Source organism: Maylandia zebra, linkage group LG22, assembly GCF_041146795.1.
Source record: "Maylandia zebra isolate NMK-2024a linkage group LG22, Mzebra_GT3a, whole genome shotgun sequence".
Classification (NCBI taxonomy): Eukaryota; Metazoa; Chordata; class Actinopteri; order Cichliformes; family Cichlidae; genus Maylandia; species Maylandia zebra.
Window position 1 is genome coordinate 11,331,769 of NC_135187.1, and position 23,286 is coordinate 11,355,054.

At 41.1% G+C, this 23,286-nt stretch overlaps 1 protein-coding gene across 1 annotated transcript in view; it reads left to right on the top strand.

Annotated features, from left to right (window-relative positions):
• epha10 (EPH receptor A10) overlaps positions 1-17,566 on the top strand; it is a 162,463-nt gene extending 144,897 nt beyond the window's left edge. The window contains exons 9-18 of the mRNA XM_004548931.5: positions 1,428-1,483; positions 5,598-5,723; positions 6,866-7,051; positions 9,523-9,584; positions 10,068-10,184; positions 10,883-10,969; positions 11,302-11,454; positions 13,704-13,894; positions 13,997-14,161; positions 15,122-17,566. Of these exons, the coding sequence (XP_004548988.1) occupies positions 1,428-1,483; positions 5,598-5,723; positions 6,866-7,051; positions 9,523-9,584; positions 10,068-10,184; positions 10,883-10,969; positions 11,302-11,454; positions 13,704-13,894; positions 13,997-14,161; positions 15,122-15,236 (1,258 nt within the window). The 3' untranslated portion in view covers positions 15,237-17,566. The remainder of the gene's footprint in view (positions 1-1,427; positions 1,484-5,597; positions 5,724-6,865; positions 7,052-9,522; positions 9,585-10,067; positions 10,185-10,882; positions 10,970-11,301; positions 11,455-13,703; positions 13,895-13,996; positions 14,162-15,121) is intronic.
• Positions 17,567-23,286: the final 5,720 nt, after the last annotated feature.

Here is a 23,286-nt window from a genome sequence, read left to right on the forward strand (position 1 = left end):
TTTTGCTTCCAAGGAGCGAAACTTTCTTGTAATGTTTTTGAAAAGGTTTTGAACACTTGGTTAAACAACTTGGTATACCTTAGCATAGTTTGCAGTGTGTCCTTAAAAAAGGGAGCAAACTGGACAAAAGAAGGGACAAGCCTGAAACACTATCTAATGCAGATGAATAGTATCTGAAAGTCATGTGTATAAGAATTAGTGTTTAGCGAAGCCTCATCAGAAATGGTCTAATGGGTAGTGTCAAGATACCATTTTTAGGAGAGAAATACAGGTATACCAAATTATACAAAAACTGGACTGAAAATCAGTGGCAATGGCACTCATCGAGTAATAAATCGTTTTGGTTAAAATCATCAACAAAATCTATGGATGACATCAGGAGAGAGGTACAGCATTGAGTGCCAATAGCCATCTGTAAATTACGATTCCAGCCAGTAGCGTTGGAGATCTCGTCAACACTGATGGAATTATGAACTCCAAAAAAACAAAATACAGTCAGATTTTGATCCGCCATGCAATGCCATCTGGAAAGCATCAGATTGGGAACTGCTTAATTTTTCAGTATGACATTAAAACCAAACACACTGCCAATGCAGTAAAAGCACAACTGAATTGAAAAACCCGGACCTTACCATTACTGAATTATACAAACTCTGTTTCTGGCTTTCATGTTGTATTTCCATGTATGTTTGCGCAACATTTTCAGTTTTCCTATGAATATACAAAGAAATGAGAGGAGGCTTGAGACTTTTGCACACTTTTATACTATATTTTGGTATTTGTAGACTATATTTTATTGGAAACTGGTTGTTAGAAAAACTTCTGATGTTGTTAATTATATCCTCAGTAATTCTTTAGTCTTGTTTTTCCTCTATTTTTCTAATCTAAGTAAGTTTGTTAGTAGCCAGCCAAATGTTAATTTGTCACTGACAGTGTGAGTGTGCGTGGCATTTGTGTTGCATGCAAAGAAAAGAAAAAGAAGCTTTTTTCAGCCAGAAGCCATCAACAGTGAGATCCTATTGAGCTTGCTCCTCTTTAGGCCCCTGTGGTGACAAAGGATGAGGACAGTCCAGTTGCCAAAGTGTATATATATTCATTTCTTGGATGAAAAGTTATTCAAGGTGAAACAACAATAGTGTATCAATTGCAAGGCTGTTGGTGTGAGTCGGTGGCACACTCAAATAGGCAGGATTGGCACTGAGCCTCGGACTTTTCTGATGAGTGAACACTTCAGGGGTCTTTATGAATGCTTCTCCACATCTTTTCTCCTCTGTCAATATTCTCATTGTTGCTTCTTCTCTCTTGGCAGTTACTACTTATAACCATGGCTCAAGATAAAGAGCAGCTGATTCTGCCATTTACCTGTGTCTGCTAAATGGGATTAAAAAGAAACTCTCTCTGATGACCGTCTCTCTCTTTCTTCGCAGGCAATGTGGCTACAGTAAGGCTTCTCAAGAGGGAGATGAGGAACTTTACTTCCAATGTAAGTGACAAAAGTGATGATTGTATTATACAGCATCACTGTGTCTGTATAAAGTGTATGGGACAGGAGGCGGAATCTGAAAAAAGGCTTTGTCTTTTCCTATTCCAGTGCGGGAATGGCATGTGAACACACATGCCCGTGCATTACAGATGACTTTTGAGGCATTAAGTAGCGCCGCAGCCTTGATTCGCAATTCTGAGTGCATGCTTAGCCAACTCTGAGCACACTGACACACTCCATTAGGTGGTGTGTGCGTGGTTGAGTTTGATGGGGAGAGATTGAAATCAGGAGGAGGAGGAGGAAGATAAAGAGCCGGAGATGAGGGGAGGAAAAAGAATGGGAAAAAAAAGGCTAAAATCTCATGAACAAGGCAGGCAACAAGCGAGATTGTGCTTCAAAAGCAGAACAGTAAATGTTGTTGTTTTACAAGGTTGTAAATGCTTCTTTTTTTAACCTCTGGTCACAAAGCTCTTAATAGGTTTTTTGTTTGACAGTGACAGATTGAAACAAGTTTGACATATCTGTTCCTGTTTGTGTGCGGGTTTGCCTGTCAGTGCTTTGCTAATGTGGTGGCTGTGTGTGTGTGTGTGTGTGTGTGTGTGTGTGTGTGTGTGTGTGTGTGTGTGTGTTTTAGAGTTTATTTATGTGTGTATGCATGCAGAGTTTGCTTTCTCTCCTTTTTTTTTTTAATTGTGTGTGAGTGCGCAAGCGTGTGCTCGTGCTCATTTGCGTTGTTTAATCTCCCAGCATACTGAGCCCTCTAGAGAGGTTTGGAGCACTATGTCTGATGAATAATGAGCCGAAGCCATGCGAATGGGAATTAAATCTTCCCAAACAAAGACATGCCAACAGCTGACAAGCACGTAATATACACAAACACAGAAACACACCGAAACATTTTTGGCCTGCTTTTCAGAGACACACACACGCACCTTTCTTTCCGAAACTTGGACACCCATATAAACATTTTTTTCCTCATTATTCAACACAAAAGTCCGTTTTGCGTTCCGTGCATGCAAACCCAGTGCAGCATGCTTTCGCGTTCCTGCAGGTCTGCTTTGTCCGAGAGCTGGAAGCACGCAAAGTAGTGGGTGTTATGATTTTTTTTTTCCCATCTGTTCGCCTGCCAGACTCTTAAAACACATTCTACAACCATATATTAACGCGTGAGGACAGGGGAAGAGAGACGAAAAGTGAATAAATGAGCGTGTGAGTAATAAAGTAGAGGAAGAAGGAGGGGAAATGAGTGAGTGAGTGAAGGGCGCACTAAGAGGTTTGAGGGATGAAGTGTGATGAGGTGAACTGGCAGAGGAGACTCATCATAAGTGACACTGCTCAGAATATTAGTTTTATGTCAGAGTATGTGACCTAGAAATATTCAGCACATATTCCATGAATGCGAGGAGAAGAGGCTCGTGACTCATTTGCAATGCCATCGATAGTCGGACTCTGCATAAGAGAGCGACGGCAAGAGAAGGTGTGTAAGGAAATGAACGGAGAAAGACACAAAGAAGTTTGTGTTCTTCTGTCTATAATGAAAGAAAATGTTCTTGAATATGTTTCAGTTTCCCTTCGAGTGTGCCTATAGCAGTAACTCGGTGAACCCTGAATCTAACCAGCTGCTGCAGTGCATGTGTGATGGATGAACATGAAAAGCTAAATGCTACAAAGGTGACTTTGCTAACAAAGCTATTTGTTAGTTAACCTTGAAAAGTTGGGTGTTGATTATAGTCAAGTAGACCTGCGACAGACAGGCGACTTGTACAGGATGTACTCAGCCTATGGCAACTGGTCCCCTCACAGCTCTGAATTAGATCAGCGGAAGAGGATGGATGGAAGAACATTCAAGCAGACTGACCTTGAACAGTTTATACTACAAATGCAGATTGAAGATTAAGTCCTTACTGGAGTAGAGATTTTTCCTGGTATGTGGGCATATGTATGATGTAATGTTGTATTTGTGATATTACGCACTGGGTTTTGAAGTCCTGCTGTGAAGCTTCAAGATGAGCGTTTCCATCTTTGCTAGAGGGGGAAAAAAACGGATATGGCAGGAAGGGGTGGGTCTGACTGTGAAACTGCGTGCTCATTGGGTAATGACAAGTTGTAAGCCAATGACTGCGTGCTTTCATACCACAGGTAATCCTCCATTTTGAAACATGGTATGAACAAAATTTACAAAATAGTCTCAAAATGCATGACTGAGCCCATAAACCCAGAGGTCAGCTGATTTCCCATCGACGTCTGTAAGACAGGAAATCTTTATTGCAACCACAAGTATCGCCATCTGGTGGCCTTTAGATAGAATGCAGATTTAAGGCTCAGCTTCATGTTTCCAACCCAGATGCTATGTGTTTTGTGCATTTGTGTGTGTATGTCTGATTTTAAGCTACTATAGGAAAGAACATTCAGTCCAACACTTGAATAAAAGTGTTGGACTTTTTGCACTTATGAAAGTGCCAAAAGTGCACTTTCATAAGTGCACTTTCGGCTTTGCGCACACACACACACACACACACACACAGAGAGAAGCATATCAGCATGTGTGTTTGTTCGCACAAGTAAGCATGTGTGTGTGGTAGATCAATAAGCCGTTTTGAAGCAGCCAGTACAGTTTCCCTCAGGTCAATCTGAAACTGTAATCACATTTGAGAGCCTCTGTGCTGCTTTTGGGAGTACTACCAGGCCTTTTCCTGGAAGATTAGCCTTAAAGTGTAGTAACAGGAGTCAAAGGTCATCCAGCTGAGAGCTATAATACACTGGTTAATGGTCATTGACTACCTGCTGGCAAGTTTATTTTCTTACCATTGGTATTCAGTAAGTACAACAGGCAGTTAGCTGATAAAGAAAACTAAGGCTCATTGAGAAACCAAGTAGTGTTTATTTTGTTGTGTACAGTCTAGTTGGAGTCGATATCCCTTTCATTTCTAAATGTCAGGTAAAATTTCCAATTATTGTGTCTCATTAGCCTCACAGTAGTGATTTTGTAGATGCTGGTAAAAGAAATGAGGCAATTTGTGTGGATATGTCAGAGAAAAATTATTAAGTAATTTTTGAATTACTAAGTTAAAACACATCCAGTTTTAACGTAGAAGTATTTTTGTTTTGGGGTTTGTTTTTTTATTTTCAACATTGCGGTTTGAGGGTTTCTTTTAACCTAGAGTGTGAAACTTACAGCAAAGGAGCAAGGCAACTATAAGCACCATGTGACAAAGGTTTCTCTGCCTCAGCATTTTTAAGTCTATTATGCTTGTCCCAGTTTCTGACTGAAGATTGTATTTTGGTCGTGTGTGTCTGTTATTTTGCCTGCGTATGTGTGTGTTAGAGCGATAACATTTTGAAAAGACAAAAACCCTTGTGGAAGAGCCGTGTGATCTGAATAAAGCCTTGTGGAGGAAACCCAGTAAGACTTGAGCACTCAAAGCCTTTGATCTTACTTTGTCTCCCAGGAGTTTGGAAGGTCACAACAAATAAAACGGAGAGTAAGGCGAGTTATGAATAAAGAAATGGAAGTATATGTTATTTTTTCCATCCTTTAAATAAAATGACAGACCCCCCCCCCCCCCAAATCATCTCTTTGCATTATGGGTTATATTTGGCTATTATAACCTTGAAAAACTGACTAAGAACTGAGATATTTACCTTAACCCTACAGTTATATAGAGCTATGTAGAGTTTGATAGAAGAAAGCTTTTCAGCATTTTCAAACATCAATGGTAAAACTCTGGTATTGATTTCAGGCTGGAGATCAAAGAGCAAAGCCTTCTTCCCAGACACAACATTTTGGTCTAATGTTCAACTATCATACACAGAGAAAGTCTTTCTTGAAGGAGACAGACATAGCAATTCCTTTCACTGATGGTAGCCTCAGTAGAGCACAAAGCGATGCAGACTTTAGAAATGCTTTGCTTTGTGTTGAGAGCGAGGTCCAGCCAGTCTGGGAGTGTTTCTTTATATCTAATGTGGATATGTTGCTGCTGGGTACTTCAGACGTTATAAAGAATGTGCACAATAAATGATGTAATGTCTTACAAAGTGTAGAAAACACATGTCTCGTTTTATATCACCAGTTTTAAAACTATATAAATATTTTTGTGTGTTTATACCACTGCAGTTAAGATCCCAACACGGAGGACCTACATTGACCCCGAGACTTGCGAAGACCTACTTCAGGCTGTCCATGCCTTTGCCAAAGAGCTGGACAACTCGAGCATCAAGATCGAGAGAATTGTGCACACAGGTACATGATTATACACAAGAAAGCATCTCAGATTCCACTATTCATCCCAGAGATGATGGTGGAGGACTTCACCACTCGGTGAAAGGGTGCGTGGGCTCAGCAATTTTAGAGTGGGGTAGAAGAGAATAGAAGAATAGAAAAGCCCTTTACTGTCATTGTACATATTCAATGGAACTGTACACATGTTGTTCATCCTTTAAGCTCCAAGCTCCTTTAAGATTGAGGAGAACTAGAAAGCTATACTGTGGTTTAACAAAGTAGCATCTAGTTTGTTGTAGTATTAGTGCACATGACATGTGAGCTTCCATATCTGAAAAGGCAACTTGCTGGATAATATTTCTGCTTTGAGAGGTTTTGGAATCATAACTACAGTGAGCGTTTCCTGTTCAAAAAAGTAGTGAACAAAAACATGTTGCGGGCATTACATTTAAAATGAATATTTTTTTTTTAATTAAACAAAAATAAATCCATCTCTCATGTTGTCTTTGTAATATTTATGCTACATGAAATATTAAATAGATTGTGTTGAATAACTCCCTCTGTTTCATTTAGATTTTGCTAAGCATGCAAATGCATTTTAGGAATGAGGATATAATCAAAAGCAGTATATAGCACAGTAGAAATTATGAATGACAACCAATTTTAATCCATTAATTTTCCAAATATTATAGCAAAAATGCTAAAATATATTGTCCTGTGTTAAAAAGAAAGCCAAAAGTATTAGAAACCTTTCAAAGTCAACTCTGTGTCTTTTTGCACTTTCTCTGAATCTGCTTTGAGGCTGAATTGGCATCCAGTTCAATCAAATTTGGGAACTTGCAGACCTTTGCCAAAATTGCGCTAAACTATTGTGGCTATTGTATTTGCCTCTAGTAGATGCTTCAGTGTTTCACCTGCACTCTACTCCATCTTTGATCTCTCTTTGATCCCTTTGTATTTCATCTTTTTCTCTCAATGTCATCACTCTTTCTTCCCAACATGAAGTAGTATTTCTTCATCTAAGTCTGGCTTCCCCCTCTATCCCCTTCAGTCTAACCCTTACTCATTTCTTCTCGCATTCTTTTGATGTTTTTCTCCCTCAGCGCTCTCTTTCTGTGCATCCGTTGACACTGATCACGACCTCTGTTTGTCTCCCCCCACAGGTGACTTTGGGGAGGTGTGCCGTGGCTGCCTGAAGTTGCCCAGTAAGAGGGAGCTGCCTGTGGCCATAAAGACGTTAAGGGCTGGTTGTTCTGACAAGCAGCGCCGTTCCTTTCTTAGCGAAGCTGGCATTCTCGGGCAATTTGACCACTCTAACATAATCCGGCTGGAGGGCGTTATCACCACTGGTAAGAAAGGAGGGAGAGAGGGATATTGTGCAGAGAGCAGAAACAGAAAGGTAGTATAGTAGTAAGGGGATACCACTGGGAAAAGAATGGGAAAACAAAGGAAAATGGGTATAGATGAAAAGAAGCACAGAGTGGAAAAAAACGTAGGAATCCAAGGATCAGGGAAAAATTCTACAGTTTGACCAGCTCAGTTGTTGAAGGAAGTAAGGCTGTTGAAAAGGGGTAATTGGGATTTAAGCATCTTAAAATTGCATACAGAGAGGGTAAAAGGGAGTAGCAAGGGACAAGGATTGGGAGGAGCGCTAAGACACTCCAGATACCTCAATAACTCACACGTGGAGGGGGTCAGCGCTTACAGCAAAGAGGGCAAGAGAGGAGGATGGAACAAGAAGTAAAGTTTGAAAAGGAGAAAGCAGGGTGGGTAGATGGATGCCTTGTGCTAGCAGCAGCGGAGCTGCATCAAGGTCTATTTTCTGCTGACAGATAGCAATTGAGGTCCAAGAGCGAAAACAGAATGGAAGGAGAGTGGGGGAAAAAAACTTGAAGGGAGGAGACTGACGAAAGAGACATGAGAGTCACAGAAGATGAGGTAGAGGTTAATGGGAATGGCAGCTGAAGGGAGAAGCTTTAAGGAGTTTGTGAAGTTTTTGTTACTGCCGCTGCGATGCTTTTTGGTGATGTGTGTGTGTGTGTGTGTGTGTGTGTGTGTGTGTGTGTGTGTGTGTGTGTGTGTGTGTGTGTGTGTGTGGGCACGGTGCCCCAGCACACTCTGTGCTCAGTAGGATGGCAGCAGATGTGCAGGGTACAGTAATTGGTGCTAGAGACCCAGCGGGGCCCTGAGATGCACTCCAATCCCTCCCACCATCATATGCACACATACACACATTCATCGAAAACCCACATGCACACTCCTCACCACGCACACACGAAAAGGCTGTCCCATATGCTCACTTTTTCTTTACCATCACTGACAAACACACACACACCTGCTCGCCTGCCTCTTCACTTGGCATGAAATCACAAATCTTTGCACACACACCCACGCACGCCCACATGCCGTTAGACTACAAATCACCTGCTTTACATCACTTACGCCCCCACCGGATTCTTATTTAGCCCCCCTTCCATCCGCCCAATACATCTCACTCACCTGCAAAATACCACCTATTGTCCCTTTGTTCTATACTAATCTTTCTATTCATAATTTAGAGGCATGTGTTAAACGGGTGATCAATGAAGTCACTATTTAAACCTATTATAATCATTATCAAAAAAAGTGAGAGTAGCAGAAAACAAATCACAGTGTGGGAGACCTGGAACAGCTGGTAGCAGGACTGCAAACAAAGATGTTCTTGTAGATAACCACAAGAAATAGACATATTTTTACTGCATAGCCATCTCATCTCAGTCAGTACTATGACATATTGCATAATGGGTTATGATGGCTTTTTGTTCTCCTACAAGAAAATGTGACATTGCTCCCACGTCGCAAGTTGCTTCACTAGGCTTTGTTTTCTCGTCTCTATATAGACTGATGGAGTTTTGCCAAAGTTTAAAACATCACCGTGCCACAAAGGTCAAGACTTTGCTTTTAGATATGTTTCAAAGTGTGTCTTCTGTGTTTTTGTTTCCCTTCAGAATCTGCCCACATTCGTGACATCTTTTAAAACAGAATATGATTCTACTCGGTCCATGGTTGTAGCTGAATACATCGGCCATTCCAGCCCTGCGCAAGCCCGTTCAACCACAGACTCATTATCCAGCTCACATTAATTACATGATGGCTGGCAAATTATGGTAGCATCCCTGGCTCTCGCTTCCCACAGCATATTTGGTAACCTTTTCAAATAGCTTCCTAAAAGCGTAGTAATGCTGGGAAACTGGAAACCGGGGATTTTACAGTGGCAATTTATCATTCTTGTATTATGCCTGCATAAACTGTCAGGACTGATCAGACCACCTTTCCATCCTAGAATATGTGTTTGTAGATGTAAAGTTGTTTACATATCTGTCAAGGTTTATCTTACTGTCTCAACCTCCCGCAATCTTTTCCTCCTTTCGTCTCCCTTCCAACAACTGCAGTTTTATTTTCATTTCCCTCCTCCGTGCACTTCATAGCACTACTGGATCCCTGCCATCTGGGCCTCGGCACAGTATGTGTGTGAGCACGCGTGTAGTGTATATGAGCGCGTGCTATTGTGCACAGTAAGAGCGTGCGTGTGTGAGTGTTTCAGGGTCGTTAAACTTGCTGAGACAGCCAGGGCAGCGCACAGGTTCTCCAGGCTTCACTACAGTTCACCGAGTGAAGAATGGCTTCGCACAATGCTTGCCAAGTGGACTAGACTCACTTTATTCCTTCCCTATTCCCAATGTCTCTATTATCATGCTATTGCTTCCCTTTTTCCCTTGACTTCACAATTTTATCCCCGTTTCAATTGTTCATATATGCCCTCTGTCATGTCTTTGTCCAGGAAACACCATGATGATCATAGTGGAGTGCATGTCTAACGGAGCCTTAGATTCATTCCTTAGGGTAAGTTTCATTACTGTGCATTCATCTTAAATATATGTGCTGATGCTCATTATTAAACTGTAATTACTCATTACTACTCTGTTTTCAAGCAGCTGCACTAACAACACTTTTGTTTTACTTGTCCTAAATATACCGTTAATATAATGTGGTCCTAGGGCAGCAATTCTTGTGCTTATTACTGTAATAAGGAAAACATAGCATAATTAACTGCACAAATGGAGTGTTTCTGCTCAAAGCTGCTGTAAGCTTCTGTAAACTGTTAGTGTGCCCCTTTGCTCTGTGAACCACTTCACTGTGGTTTATAATGATATGAATTAATGGCCTGTTTGTTTTTATTCTCCAAATAAAGGTTTTCAGCTCAGCAAGCACAACATTGTAAAGCAGAGGCAGATGTGCTTTTTTTCTCCCCCTTCCATTCAGCCTGCTCACAATCTTCTCTCCCACCTCTTCTTCATCTTTCTCTTTTTCCTTCTGTAACCTCAGAAACATGAAGGCCAGTTGAGTATAATGCAGTTGATGGATTTGCTGACCGGAGTGGCGTCGGGGATGAAGTACCTCACCGAAATGGGCTTTGTCCACAAACGGCTCGCCGCGCACAAGGTAAGGGGAGCAGGTGGGAGTAGATGATAGAGGACAGGTATGGTGTGATGAACAGGATGTCGTGTTCTATAATGAGTTTTTGCAGACTACAATTCGTTCTTGTCTGCAAACATCTTTGAAAGCACTCACCTGTAGGTTTTTTACTGAAAGACTACATGAAGCTGAAAATTAGACAAAACTGTCTAAATTATTGTGTCACCCACGTTTCATTAGGGGTGTGTGTGTGTGTGTGTACCATGTTTACATATCTTTGTGGGGACCAACACCCCTTATGGGGACAAAAAAACCCGTCCCCACAAGTTTGAAGGCATTTTTGAGACTCAAAATGTGGTTTTAGTGTCAGGGTTACAATTAGGTTATGGTTAGGGTTAGAGTTAGGCTTTTATTTTTGGTGGTTACGGTTATGGTAAACTGCTAGGGAAAGCATTATGTCAATTAGATGTCCCCACAAGGATATGAAAACACGACTGTGTGTGTGTGTGTTTTGTTTGGTTTTTTGTCTTTCATAGAAGAGGCAGTCTATTAAACTACAGATGCAGTGGTCATGTTGTGGAAAATCAGGAACATCTGTTCTTGTAAACAATCAATTGTCTCTGGTGTGATAAGAGCTTTGCCCACCAGGGTAGTGAGCTCTCATACTGTGAGCATTTCCCCTCCAAATGTAAGCCATGCTAATCAGCCTGTTTTCCAAATCGCAGGTGCTGGTTAACGCCAACCTTGGCTGCAAGGTGTCTGGCTTCAGACCTCTTCAGGAGGACAAAATAGAGGCCATCTACACCACGCTGGTGAGATAACATTTTTTCTGCAACCTTATACATCTTATAACTCACACATGTAGGGCATATTTTCTTAATGAGTCTGATCAAATGGGAATTATCATATGTTATGTCAAGTTCAGGTGAGGTCACGTGGGCTTTGAGGTAGAGGGGGAGAAAAATCCAGTGTTTCTATGGTTATTTTAGGATTTCAGTCCAAGGTGAACCCAATCTCCTAACAGTTCCTTTGATCTGCTGGAAATATGCTCAAAGCTTTTCAAAGAGAATATTAAAGCTTTACTTTGGTGAACTCTCCACACACTTTTACATCTTGTCTTACCTCTCCTGTTCCTCTCCGCCAGCATGGAGGGAAAAGTGTGGTGCTGTGGACCGCTCCAGAAGCCATCCAGTACCATCGTTTCTCCTCTGCCTCAGATGTCTGGAGCTTTGGCATTGTCATGTGGGAGGTCATGTCCTATGGCGAGAGACCCTACTGGGATATGGGCAACCAGGATGTAAGTGTGCATTTAAATTCTCCATATTCCTTGCTCCAATTTCAATATTAATTTCTATACTTTTGTACCCTACCTCTCTCTTTTGCCGCTCTCTAATTTTTTTTTATCAATGAATTTTCTATCTGTGCCCACCATGCATCTTATTAATAGAAAACCGAGAAGCCACAGTACCTCTGAGAGCTATTGCAGGGCCTAAGTCCCCCTCTTTAAGTCTGCATCAGCTCCATGACCAATCCTGTTTTCTCTTAAGGATGCATTGACCCCCTTCTAGTGTCCACTGCCTATCCCTGGCTGCCACCCTGCTATTAAGTGTAGAAAATCTCTCAGAAAATAGTCAGCTTATTTCAAGAAATGTAAAGCACTATTTGAGGGGAGTGACTGTCCAGTTAATAGGACCCTGCCACCACTAGCAACCTTTAAAAGTCACTGTGGGTGGGCCCATTTTCCTTGTCACTCTTTTTTCTTTGTCCTAAAAAAGAGGTTTATATTTCCCCCCTTTTTAAGGATGTCATGCCTCTATAGTATAGCTGAAAGCAGGATACAGGTCTGCATATGAGACAACAGACAGCAGATCCTTGTTACTGCTTTTCTTATTAGTGAGGCCAGTGACACTCCAGGCATTATCAGCAAAGAGCTTTTTTCAAGACATATTATTTTTCATCATCCTAATGCCTTTTCAAATGAATTTTATCATAAAGACTACATTTTCTGCAGGCAGCTACGCGTAAAGCAACTGATTACTTGCATGTTCCATTTTTGAATGTCCCAAATTAATATGCATGAGTTATTCAGCGAGCACAAGAATAGGTAGCTTTTTAATACTCTTTGTTAGTGCCCTTTTATAAAGCTGGCGAAAGTTTCATCTCAGCCTGGTTTATATTATCAAACTTTCCAATTGAGAGGGCAAAGATCAAGCTTGTAGAGCGCCAGGGATATTAATCCACTTTAAATTGATACATTATATCATAACGGAATTGTTGGTCGGCCTGTCCACCTGTGATCCGTCGTGCCCTTTACCTACTGGCTCTGATTAAATGGAAAATGTCAAATGCTGAAAAGCATTTTATGAATGCTCTTTACTGAGATAGAAGCTTAAGGGGCTGAGAGGATGGTGGAGTGGGGAAGTGGGTGGCCGGGTAGGCAGAGAGAGAAGAGAGTGTTTTAGGAATTAATGCTGCTGATGGATGTCATTTTTGTGATTATTCTCAGACTTTATTGCCTCCTTTAAGGAGATTGTATTTCTTAGAGTGGTTGCGGTGGAGGATATATCCCATGTCCCTAGATATACTGAAAGGAAATATCTCGTGGGGTGTTTGAGTGAATGATTTTTAATAGGGGGCGACATTAGCTTGATGGAGCAGTAAAGAACATCAAGAGTCTGGAAGGATGCTTTCAAGCACTGCTGTTTGAAGACAGTGAGTTTTCAGAGGCCTGGTGATGATGCTGAGCAGAGATTAAACATTTTCTGAAATTTGATAGTTTATCTTTTGGGGAGTATTTAAGAAAGCACAGACTTTTTAATGGAGTGTTTGTTTCATTGCTTTGATGTTTCTGGTATTTCAAACTTGGCTGGTTTGATTTTTTTCCCCCCAATTCAAAGACCTACCGCATATTGTATTATTGGAAATGAAAAGGTGCTGTTATTGTGATACCCAGTAAGTATCATGTGAAGTACACCAAGTGACAGTGGATATCACACTAACTGACCTTTAAGTCTGCATACAGCGTCAGTTAGTTGTGAACAAATTTGCAGGGGCTCTTTTTTCCCCTCTGTGATTGCATACCTGCTGTACAGTTCTGGAGCCTTTTTATTACCAAAAACATAATGTATTCCACTCATATTAGGGTGATGATATCTCTGTGAAATCTAAGTATTACAGTTGCCGCAGGCTTGCAAGGTCAGTTTTAGATTTTAAGCCATACAGTGGGACATTCTAGGTAGTGTGATTATTATGTACTTTTATTTAATATTTTTTTTCCACGTGTGACCTATACAGTCTTCTGTTCTGTTCTGTAAGACTTCTATTCTTGGCAACTAAGCAAGTCCACTGCAAGGGGAAAAGGTTTTAAGCATCTTATTGAACTTTGAAAGTAGGACAAAACTTCTCTACATCCTCGTTCACCTCTCCCACTCTGCCCTACCACTCAGACATGCTCTTTAAGAATGTATCCAATTATACCATGAGTACTGGAAAATCACAAAACTAATTTCTAATCTGATATTATCGATTTCCTCTTTCTGTGCGTAGGTGATAAAGGCCATCGAGGACGGTTTCAGGCTGCCAGCTCCAGTTAACTGCCCTCCACATCTCCATCAGCTGATGCTGGACTGTTGGCAGAAGGAGAGGACGGAGAGGCCCAGCTTTAGTCAGATCCACTCGGCCCTCAGCAAGAGCATTCGCTCGCCTGATGGTATCGGTTCCTCCACACTGGCGCGAAGGTACAGTCTCATGACTACATAAGTTGGAGTAGATCCTTGAATGTATAAATTTTTTAAAAAGTTACTTTTACAAAGCCTTAATCGTTATTTCCCCCACTATAGAACCCTGAGTTCATCCATTACACTAGCTGACAGGCCTCTCCCCACCTTCCCATCTTTTAACTCTGTTGGAGAGTGGCTGGATGCAGTAGACATGGGCCGATACAAGGACAACTTCACTGCTGCGGGATACTGCTACTTGGAGTCTGTGGCACGAATGACTGTACAGTGAGTAGTTTTGTACAATTCTGACTGTGTGACCTTTTCATTACATTTTTTTAACAGAAGGGTACCTTAATAAAAGAATAAGAAGCCAATTCATTCCAGTAAAAAACTGCTAATATTCAAGACTTTAAAAGCAACTGAATCAGTGTTTATAAGATATATGTAGGTAAGGAGACATCACCCTGTGTTTGAGCAAATATTTGGTTGTTTATTTACTAGATAACTTACTTATAATAAAACATGTTAACTGTATATAAAAAAATGAGATGTCACAGAAGACACCAACCTTTTTAGCTCCATTTAAATATGTCTAAATATGGCACTTGTTATACCATACATGTTATACCATTCGTGTCAAAAAAATTTGACACGAAGAACACGAGTTTCTTATTTACAGTGTTGAGTATTAACAGTGAAGGAATTTCTAAGAAGCAGCAGACCTTTCCAGTTTTCTAAAAGCCTCAAAGTGTCAAACTGACCCAGTGAACTCTGAGATGAATCTCTTAATCTGAATCTAAAATGACGTCTTTCCCATCTGAGCTCAGGGGTGTGTGTCAGAGAGTTGCGTCAGCCATATCTAAGACAGCTGGGCGTCTGTGCTGAATTAATATAAAGATGCAAACGAATACATTTAAGAAACTGGAAGTGGTATTCCCTGAAAACATATGTGTGCAGCCTCATTCTGTTTCATATAAAGATTGCTACAGAAAAATGTTTCTGCAATAACTGGTGTCCTTACTGTTAGGTCAAAGATACAGTAATGGTGTATTTTTTTAGCGTAAAGGATTAGAATTCCACTGCATCATGTTTTTTAACATTTGGGTTTGGCTTGCATTTTAAAGTAAGCTGACTAAAACTGCCTTTTCAGTCTTACATCTTTGTTAAACAAAAATCATAAAAGCGAAACATCGTTAAAAACAATCAATCCACATCTTCTGATCTCTGTAAATCTTGTGTTCACAGAGATGTATTGAGCCTTGGCATCACTTCCCTGGAGCACCAGAAGCTGATACTGGCTGCCATCCAGACTCTGAGAGCCCAGGTCATCCAAATGCACGGGCGTGGTGTGCAGGTCTAAACGGTCAACTCACCTAGTCTCGTGCTGCTGCAGATCCTTACATGTGTGCAGATGGATGATGGGGTGGAGGCGAGGAGAGAGAAAGAGAGAGCTCTTCCATACATAAAGATAGATGAGCTGATCTTTCAGCTAACTGCACTCATCTATTTACTCCTCCTTCCCACACTTCCTCATGCCTTCCTTTATTCCTTCCTTTCTCTTTTCAACAAGTCCCCCTTGAAGACTGCGATCAGTTGTGACATTGTGTTCATGTCATAACCGGGGGGGGGGGATAGCAGAGGACTGATGTCATGTGACTTTTTGTGACCTCTATCTGCACTTTGACCTTCAACGCCTGCGTTGGCTCCATCTTACTGGTTCTAGATCAGCGCATAAAGACAAATTAAAAATGTCTCTGTCTGAAGCCGAACTCTGATCTGTGGGAGAGACGCGCACAGCAATTTTGAACTACAGCTCGAAGACACGTGAACATTTGGGGTGAAATATCCCTTTACAACATAAATTCACTAAAACCAAGATATTCTCGATGAAGGGAACTATTTTATTGGCCTTGGGTCAAAACAATGCCTCAGAACTAGCACAGCTGATTTCACATCAACAGGAACTGATTTACTACGAAGATACAGAATCACATCAAGAACGGTCAAAGCTGATCTCATATCAGATGGTAAAGAAATACTCTAAAGAATAAACATGGCTGGAATGTAACTTGCGTTTTCAAAGCAGCAGGTTGGGAAGACCGTGCTATTCAGGTTAGTGAAGCCGGAGGTTGGATGGAGCCGCAAAGTGGCAGAATGAGAGGGGCGAGGATTCATTGTAGTGCTATATACGTTATCTAAAGTTTGCTCATGGCATGAACGGACTTAAGTAAAATATTTGTGTTGATATTATGCTCTTCTTTCAGCAGGGATATCAGCATTCATTTATCCTGTTTGGTACTACTGATGGTGAAACAATCGCTGCAGGATGAAATTGTAAAGCAAAGGGTTGAAAATGTGTTTTTGATTGTTCATGAATTTGTTGTACGTCGCTGTCTGTTTCGCTACTCCTAACTACGTTTGCTTTATTCCCTATATCTTTCTCTTCTTCTCCATGCTTTCTGTGTGCATTTAAAGCTTAAATCGTTCCCTTTAGTTTGCTGGATTTCATCTGGATAACACGATCCTCCTCTCCAAAGGCTCTCACTACAATGTTTATTACTCTGTATAGGACTCGGGCTATCTCTGGAAGGTGGTCTGATTTTAGATATTTATCCATATTTATTTATGTTTACAGACTGCAACACAGACCTCTCCAGAGAGGATGTTGGGATGGTTTATTTAAACTTAAGTATTTAAAAAATAATAATTTGAGCAAAGCAGTTGTCTTGTTTCGTTTTTGTTCCGTTGACTTATTTCGACTGTGAGTTTGTACCTGAACAAATTATTTTGTAAAGAGGAAGTGAGAGGAACACTGGAGGATTTTTACTGTCAGCACACAGTATCTGTGTATTTCTATACGCTGGATTTGCAACAGTTGATTTTAGGTTCATTACCGTTTAGATTTGCTGTATACACATTACAGTGTGTGTGTGTGTGTGTGTGTGTGTGTGTGTGTGTGTGTGTGTGTTGCAGTACGGATACAGTATTACAGAACATCAATGATATTTTTTTTTCCTTTTGGTTGCTATTGGATTGTCAGGTTTAAATTTATGTTGCTGTTAATATCATGCTCCATCAGACTATATGGTTACACTTTTTCCAGTTAACTCCCAGAATTCCCTGTGTACAGCAATCTGGCTTTTCCATTTGGTTGGGGAAGACATTTATCGGGGCATTACAGATTCACAGTAGAAGGTGCAAAAAATTAATTGGAATAAAGTTAAGGATTTCAATTTGGTAAAAATGTCCCTCCTTTTGCTATAAAACACATCACACGTATCCAAAAATACACCTTTAAAACAGACACACGAGACTACAAAACAGCCTGGACCTCTTCACCACGATGAATGAAACCGGAGATGTTTCCCGCCCTGTCCCCCAATATGTTGCTGTGACCATTAAGTATATGTTTAATATTGTATATATGTATTTGAAAATGCTAAATCTATTTTTATAATTTGTTTGAAGAACAATGTGTTGAATATAATATCTGCTCACTGTGTAAGGGTTTTATTTGTTTGACTTTAGGGCAATAGCCAAGAAACTCTGATGTTTGGAATATACAACTGGAAAAAAAAAAAGTTTCTTTTGTTTTTGTTAGTTTTTAAATGATTTTTACCCGTTAGGAGAAAATCTGATGGCTGTTGCAATATTGAAATGTGTTATTAAAAAACTTCCAATACGAGCACATTTTTTTCCTCGTTGTCTTCCATGTCAGATGTTGAGGTTTAGATTGGATAGTCTTATCCCGGCTCATTTTATTATGGAGTTTTCTGTAAACACTAGAGACGACTGTGTGGGAAGATCTCAGTAAATCAGCAGTTTCTGGGATATTAAGAGTAGCCCGTCTGGCAACAACAACCGTGCCATGCTCAGAGTCACTTAATTCACCTTTGTACTTCAAACCAAGCATACTGTATACATACATACAGTGCAAACTAACCAGTTTAGACACACTAAACTGCCCAGTATTCTCATGCAACCCTTGATATCAGTTTGTTTCGCAATACAATTCATAAAAATATAACTCAGCAAAACATCATAGATGTGAAATTCTACAGTAAATGAGGGTGTTACATTTAAGATTCAAATTTCCAGTTTATCAAATTTCAATGTTGAGCAACCCTTACCTTTGAAGGTAATCTCTCGCCTTCTCACTCATTTCAGCACTAGAATTGACACACCACATTATTGCCAAGCTTCAAATAGAGAGACTAGCTATCACTTCTCAAAAAGTAAAGCCGAGTCACTTAAACTGCTTTTAACCTCTCAAAGTTCACAATGCAACAAAAGGAAAATCGAAACCATATTCTCTCAGGTCAAGGCCGCAGCAGTGTCACTGCGTGTGACTACCACCTGCCCTCCAGCAAAGCCCTGGGATTTGTTTCAGTCGGCGTGCAAGAGCCTTCTCTTTCCACAAGATCTGCTATTGACCTATTGAGCAAATGGCACTAGGTTACCAGTTCAATGGCATCCTTTCCCTTCCTTCTCGTCTCAACTGTAACCTTAAGCCTAGCTCGATGCTTCATTTTCAATACATGTTTTTGTGTCGTATTTAAGGTCGTGGCCCTTGCTGGGGAATGGAAAATAGACAGTCAAACTTCAAACAAGAAGAAAGAAAAAAACTTTACATGCAGATTGTTTTAATTTAAAAGTCAGTTGTGAAGTGTGTCCACCAGGTGGTGCTGTGTAGCAATGTTTGACCATCTTTAATTTCCTTTACGATACTTTAAGATTGTTTCCATAAATGTTATTTCTCATGTAAGAAAGAATTACTTCAGAATGAAGTAAAAAAAGGCCCTGAAAACACATTTATTTCTTTAACCTTCTCCAACCTTAAGGACATCTCGTACTTATTTGTTTACTCTTCTCTTATGAGGTTAATACCTCGTATCCACTTACAATAAACTTCAGCTTTTGGTTACATCCTCTAGCTATTTCTATTCCCAATTTTCTCTTGCACTTTCTCAGCATTACCACACCATGTCTGTGAAGTCTCTCTGAGGACTGAGGTTATATTACTTACTGCTTTATCATGTAACACCCACCTTTAGACCAGCACTGAGCGTATGGGAAATAATTGTAAATGCAAATTAACTCTGTGTAGGATTGCTGTAGGCAACTGTGTGGGTGTGCAGGGGGGAGTGTGGTGGAATGTGTTTCAGTGCCTGCATGCAAGGGTCAGCGTGTGCACAATACTGCATGCATGTGCATATTAACTGTGTGCAAATGTGCTGCCAGTGCGTTGAGAGTTCATCGGCATTCATTAGAGAATATGATCTTTTTATTTAGCTCATAAAGTTGCAGTACCAATCCATACCTTTTATATTAAAGTCTTATTGGAGCTGAGGATAGGAGTCTGAGATTGAGTGAGTTTCATCTCTGAGCCATCGCTGACTGAAGCTTTGTAAACCTCCTACACAACCAAACATCACCTCCTCCGGATGCTGTCTCGCAGACCCGTGCTAAATGGATTTGAACTCCTGCTGCAATAACACGGGATTTGGATAATTCATTATTGGAGGCTTATCATAGCTTGCATTCAAGATGTTTTCCTCATCAAAACTCTTTTATAAGGCTGAAAAACAGAGCATAAGTGGTTGATTTAAAGAAATATTTTTCACATTTATGGACAAAATATGAAAAGAAAAAAACTTTTCAAGTATTGAAAGTTCTTCAAGTTCATAAATTCTAAGCAGACTTCTATATTTGGGCACAATAACAAAATATAGCAGAAGAGATATTTTGCAGGCTCTTATCTACATAATGTAAATTATGAAATCCTAATAGCCTTTGAGAGTTAACTCCTGCCTTCTCTGGGTCACAAGCTATCTTAGCAGCTTTACTCTTGCTAAATGAACCAAATAGCGGGCATAATCATCTGCTATCTTCTTTCTGTCCCCTTGCAATACAATATAATAAATGCTATTACTTTGAGTGTGATGCTTTAGTATGCAAACAACATACCCAACAGTACATCGCTTCGGTGGCAAAGGGGGAGTTGTGTTAGTCTGTGTTTTATCAGGCTTCTCACGGTTTGAGAGTAAATCTTCAATCAGATTTGCCTGTTTATTCACTGTAAATGAGACTGGGACAGGGAGTTGGACAGCAATTCTTCAGAGAGACTGATGAATATCATGTTTCAAAATTCAAAATGCAGATTGCACGATCTGAAAGCCATCACACCGACGCTCAAGTCAAGCATAAAGTTTATTTTGAATAACTTTATAAGTAATAGTGAATTGAAATACAGTTTTTGGTCCTCCTATGGCAGACTTTCTTTTCAAATTAAACTTCAGAAAGAAAAGCTGCATACTACTAGAAGAACTATAGTGCTGAGGAATGGGTACATCATGGTCATTTACCATTTTAAAAAAAAAAACATCATCTCAGGGATGACTCAGACACATGGTGCAGAGGCGAATGGATGAAGGGGCACGAAGAGGCCTAAGATGCTGCTGTGCCGATGTCTGCTACCGCAGTCCCTCTGAGGAGAGCTGTGGACGAGAATATGGCTCCTGTGGCGCGAGTATGAGTGTCTTGCAGAGGCTCTGCACCTGCTGTTATGTATACTTGCGTGCAAGCATTACACAGCCAGTGAGCCAAATGCTGTTTTGACAGAGAAATAGCTTATGAGAGTCTTCTGAGGTGGACAAGCAGTTGCTGCATCTGCCTCGTGTTAGTGGTGCACAAAACATAATGAGACAGAGGACTGGGCAGAGAGATTGCTCAGCTGCTTCATTGTTCTGAGCCAGGGGAACAAAAATGGCCTTCTAGTTAACCTTCAACCTAGAAAAGTTGTTTGAGGTGTAAAAATGGAGCTTGGTTGTAAAGTGGCTGTGGTCCCACCGTGTCTTCACTAATTACAAGACAAGATAGTGGGGCTGATAACATGCATAACACTGTTTAAGGTAAAGCTAAGAGCAACAGTTTTCAGAGACAGCCTTTTGAAAGACATTTTGACTGTTGGCTCAAACTATGATGCGCAGCACCATCGATATATCACACTGTGATGCCAAAGACAGGTCTTAGTTGTGTGACTCCTTTCAAAAGGCAGTTAACAAAGGATGCACAAAAACTGAAATCTCTTTAAGCCTTCATGACAAGATAAGACAGCAGTAGCATACAAGGCAATCATAGCTGGAGCTAGCTCTTTTGGTACGAATATTTGGAGGTCGGACAGCACTGGAGACAGATGGCGTGATATGGAGTCTGAGCCTCCCTACATGCACCAGTGCTGAAAATCAATACATTAACTTGGAGCACTTAACAGGCATAAACAGAAGTACTTCCCCTTGGGTACCATTTTTAGGGTAGCCTAACATCTACAGACACTCCCACTGATTCGCGTGCCCTGTCTAGCTGTGATAGCACGAACAGAGCTACCATGGTTTTTCTGTCAGCATATGTAATATGACTGGGAACAACCAGGGTGAGAGAAATCCACTCCTACTTTTGTGTGCTTTGAAAAAGGTTTTATTGGGAGAGAAGCTGTGCCAATCTGAATAAATCCTTGGGTAAGATGTCAACACCACTCTATGTGGTGCCTCTATGAATGACCAGAGCTCTGTGCGGTCAAGCCACAGCGGGGAAGGGATGTCTGACCTGTGGCTCCTGATCATAAATGTCCCTGCCTAAGGGGCTGTGAGCAGGTGCCGAGTGCTCTGTCAGGACAGAAGTGTCTCTAAAATCTGCCAACTACTTAGTGATGGCCAAATGACTACAACATTGACAGAAAGAGCTGATCCAGCAGGGCTCACAGATGCAATGGGAACAGTGAAAGCAGCAAACAAGGGGCTCTCGATCGCTCATTATCAGACTTCAATGCTCCTAACTGGAAACAGAGCTAAGCCACTGGAATCTTGCCCATTGTCTTCTGGGATGTAGGGAACCCAAAAGTTAAAGTGGTCCAGCTCTGCTTGAAATATGGGACTACATAAGTTCAGCTGGCCTTCCCCATTATTTGGGACACCGTGACAGCTCATCAGCACATCTCCACTTAAGCGAGAGACGACAGAAGTACCAAGCCAGACCTGCTAGCTGGGGTCAATGTATGATCGGAGGGATACAGTCAGTGTGGCAGCAAGGCACAGATGGACACCGCTAGACATTTTTATGTTATTCATATCACTTGTGGACTGCTTGACTGCAGATACAAAAAACATGGTAGAGCACTAAAGCCACATGATTGCTATATACTGCATATGCAGACTTGAAGGGGCTCTGTAGGGAGAGCAAAGAAGATCTTCAGAAGTCCACATGCATGAGGTGAAAAACAACATCCACAGTTCTTAGCATAACCAATAACAACAACAATTAGTTGCAAAAATGAGTTGCAGTTGTATTTTTGGGTTTAAACATGCAATTTAAAGACATATTCAATTATGAGGAAATTATTCACACATCGGTGAAAAAAAAAGGATTCAGGTCAATCTCTCAGTACTATGGAGGTTATTCCCAGCCAGTCTTTTGCCAGTACGACAAACCTTTTAGTAAAAAAAAATGACTTTTGCAACTGAAAATCAAAGAACAAAAACTCATTTAACAAAAAAGAAAAAAAAGAGTCCAGAAATGTAAGAGGAGGAAATGCCAGAGAAATAGCAAAGGAAGCAAAAGGATTCAAAGAGGCACATGGGAAAGCAGACAACACCTCTGTAAAGACATTAGTGATTCCCAGCTGCGTGTTGAGAGCCCTCTCCCCTTCTTGTCCTCCCTCTATCCCTCACTCTCACCGCTCCGTGTGAAGATTAAAGCAAGCGGCATAAAGGGGAGAGCAGTCCACCTCTAAGCTAGTGTGAAGGGGAAACTTCCCCCAGCACAAAAGTTCTGCTCTCCGCTCTTTGCTGAAGCGTGCCGCAGCTCAAATCGGCTTTGAGAAATTAATCCCTGCATTATGGAGGGAGTAAAGTAAACAAATGGAGGACAGAGCAGGGACCTGCGAGTGTGTGAGACGGGGGGAAAGGAGAGAAGCTGTGAGGCGATGAGGCATTTGTTTGTAAAAGCTTGCGTTTCTCCAGAGAAAATGAGATGTGAAGGCTGTGTGCGCTTGTACATGTGTGAATGTGAGTACAGTGAGAAGGAAGAGGGAGCTCAAGAGGTGACGGGTGGGTGAATGAGAGAAATGAAGCAGCAAAAGCTTGTCCGGTCCTGAGGGACACTCCTGAGAGAAGAGCATCACAGCCTCTTTGCTGCGTGATCTTAAACCCCTCACTCCGTCTCTCATATGTCCAGCTTATTACTGCCTTTGTCTTTCCTAGCTACATTCATCCACTTTGCCCCTGTGGCAGAGTCATTGTCTGCAAATCCTCCTCCTGCTGCCTTCTCTGCTCCCCCTCTCCTTTTCCCACCGTATCTCTCCACCGAGAGGTACTTAGATAAGGCCCAGGGTTCAGTCTGACGAAATCAGAACT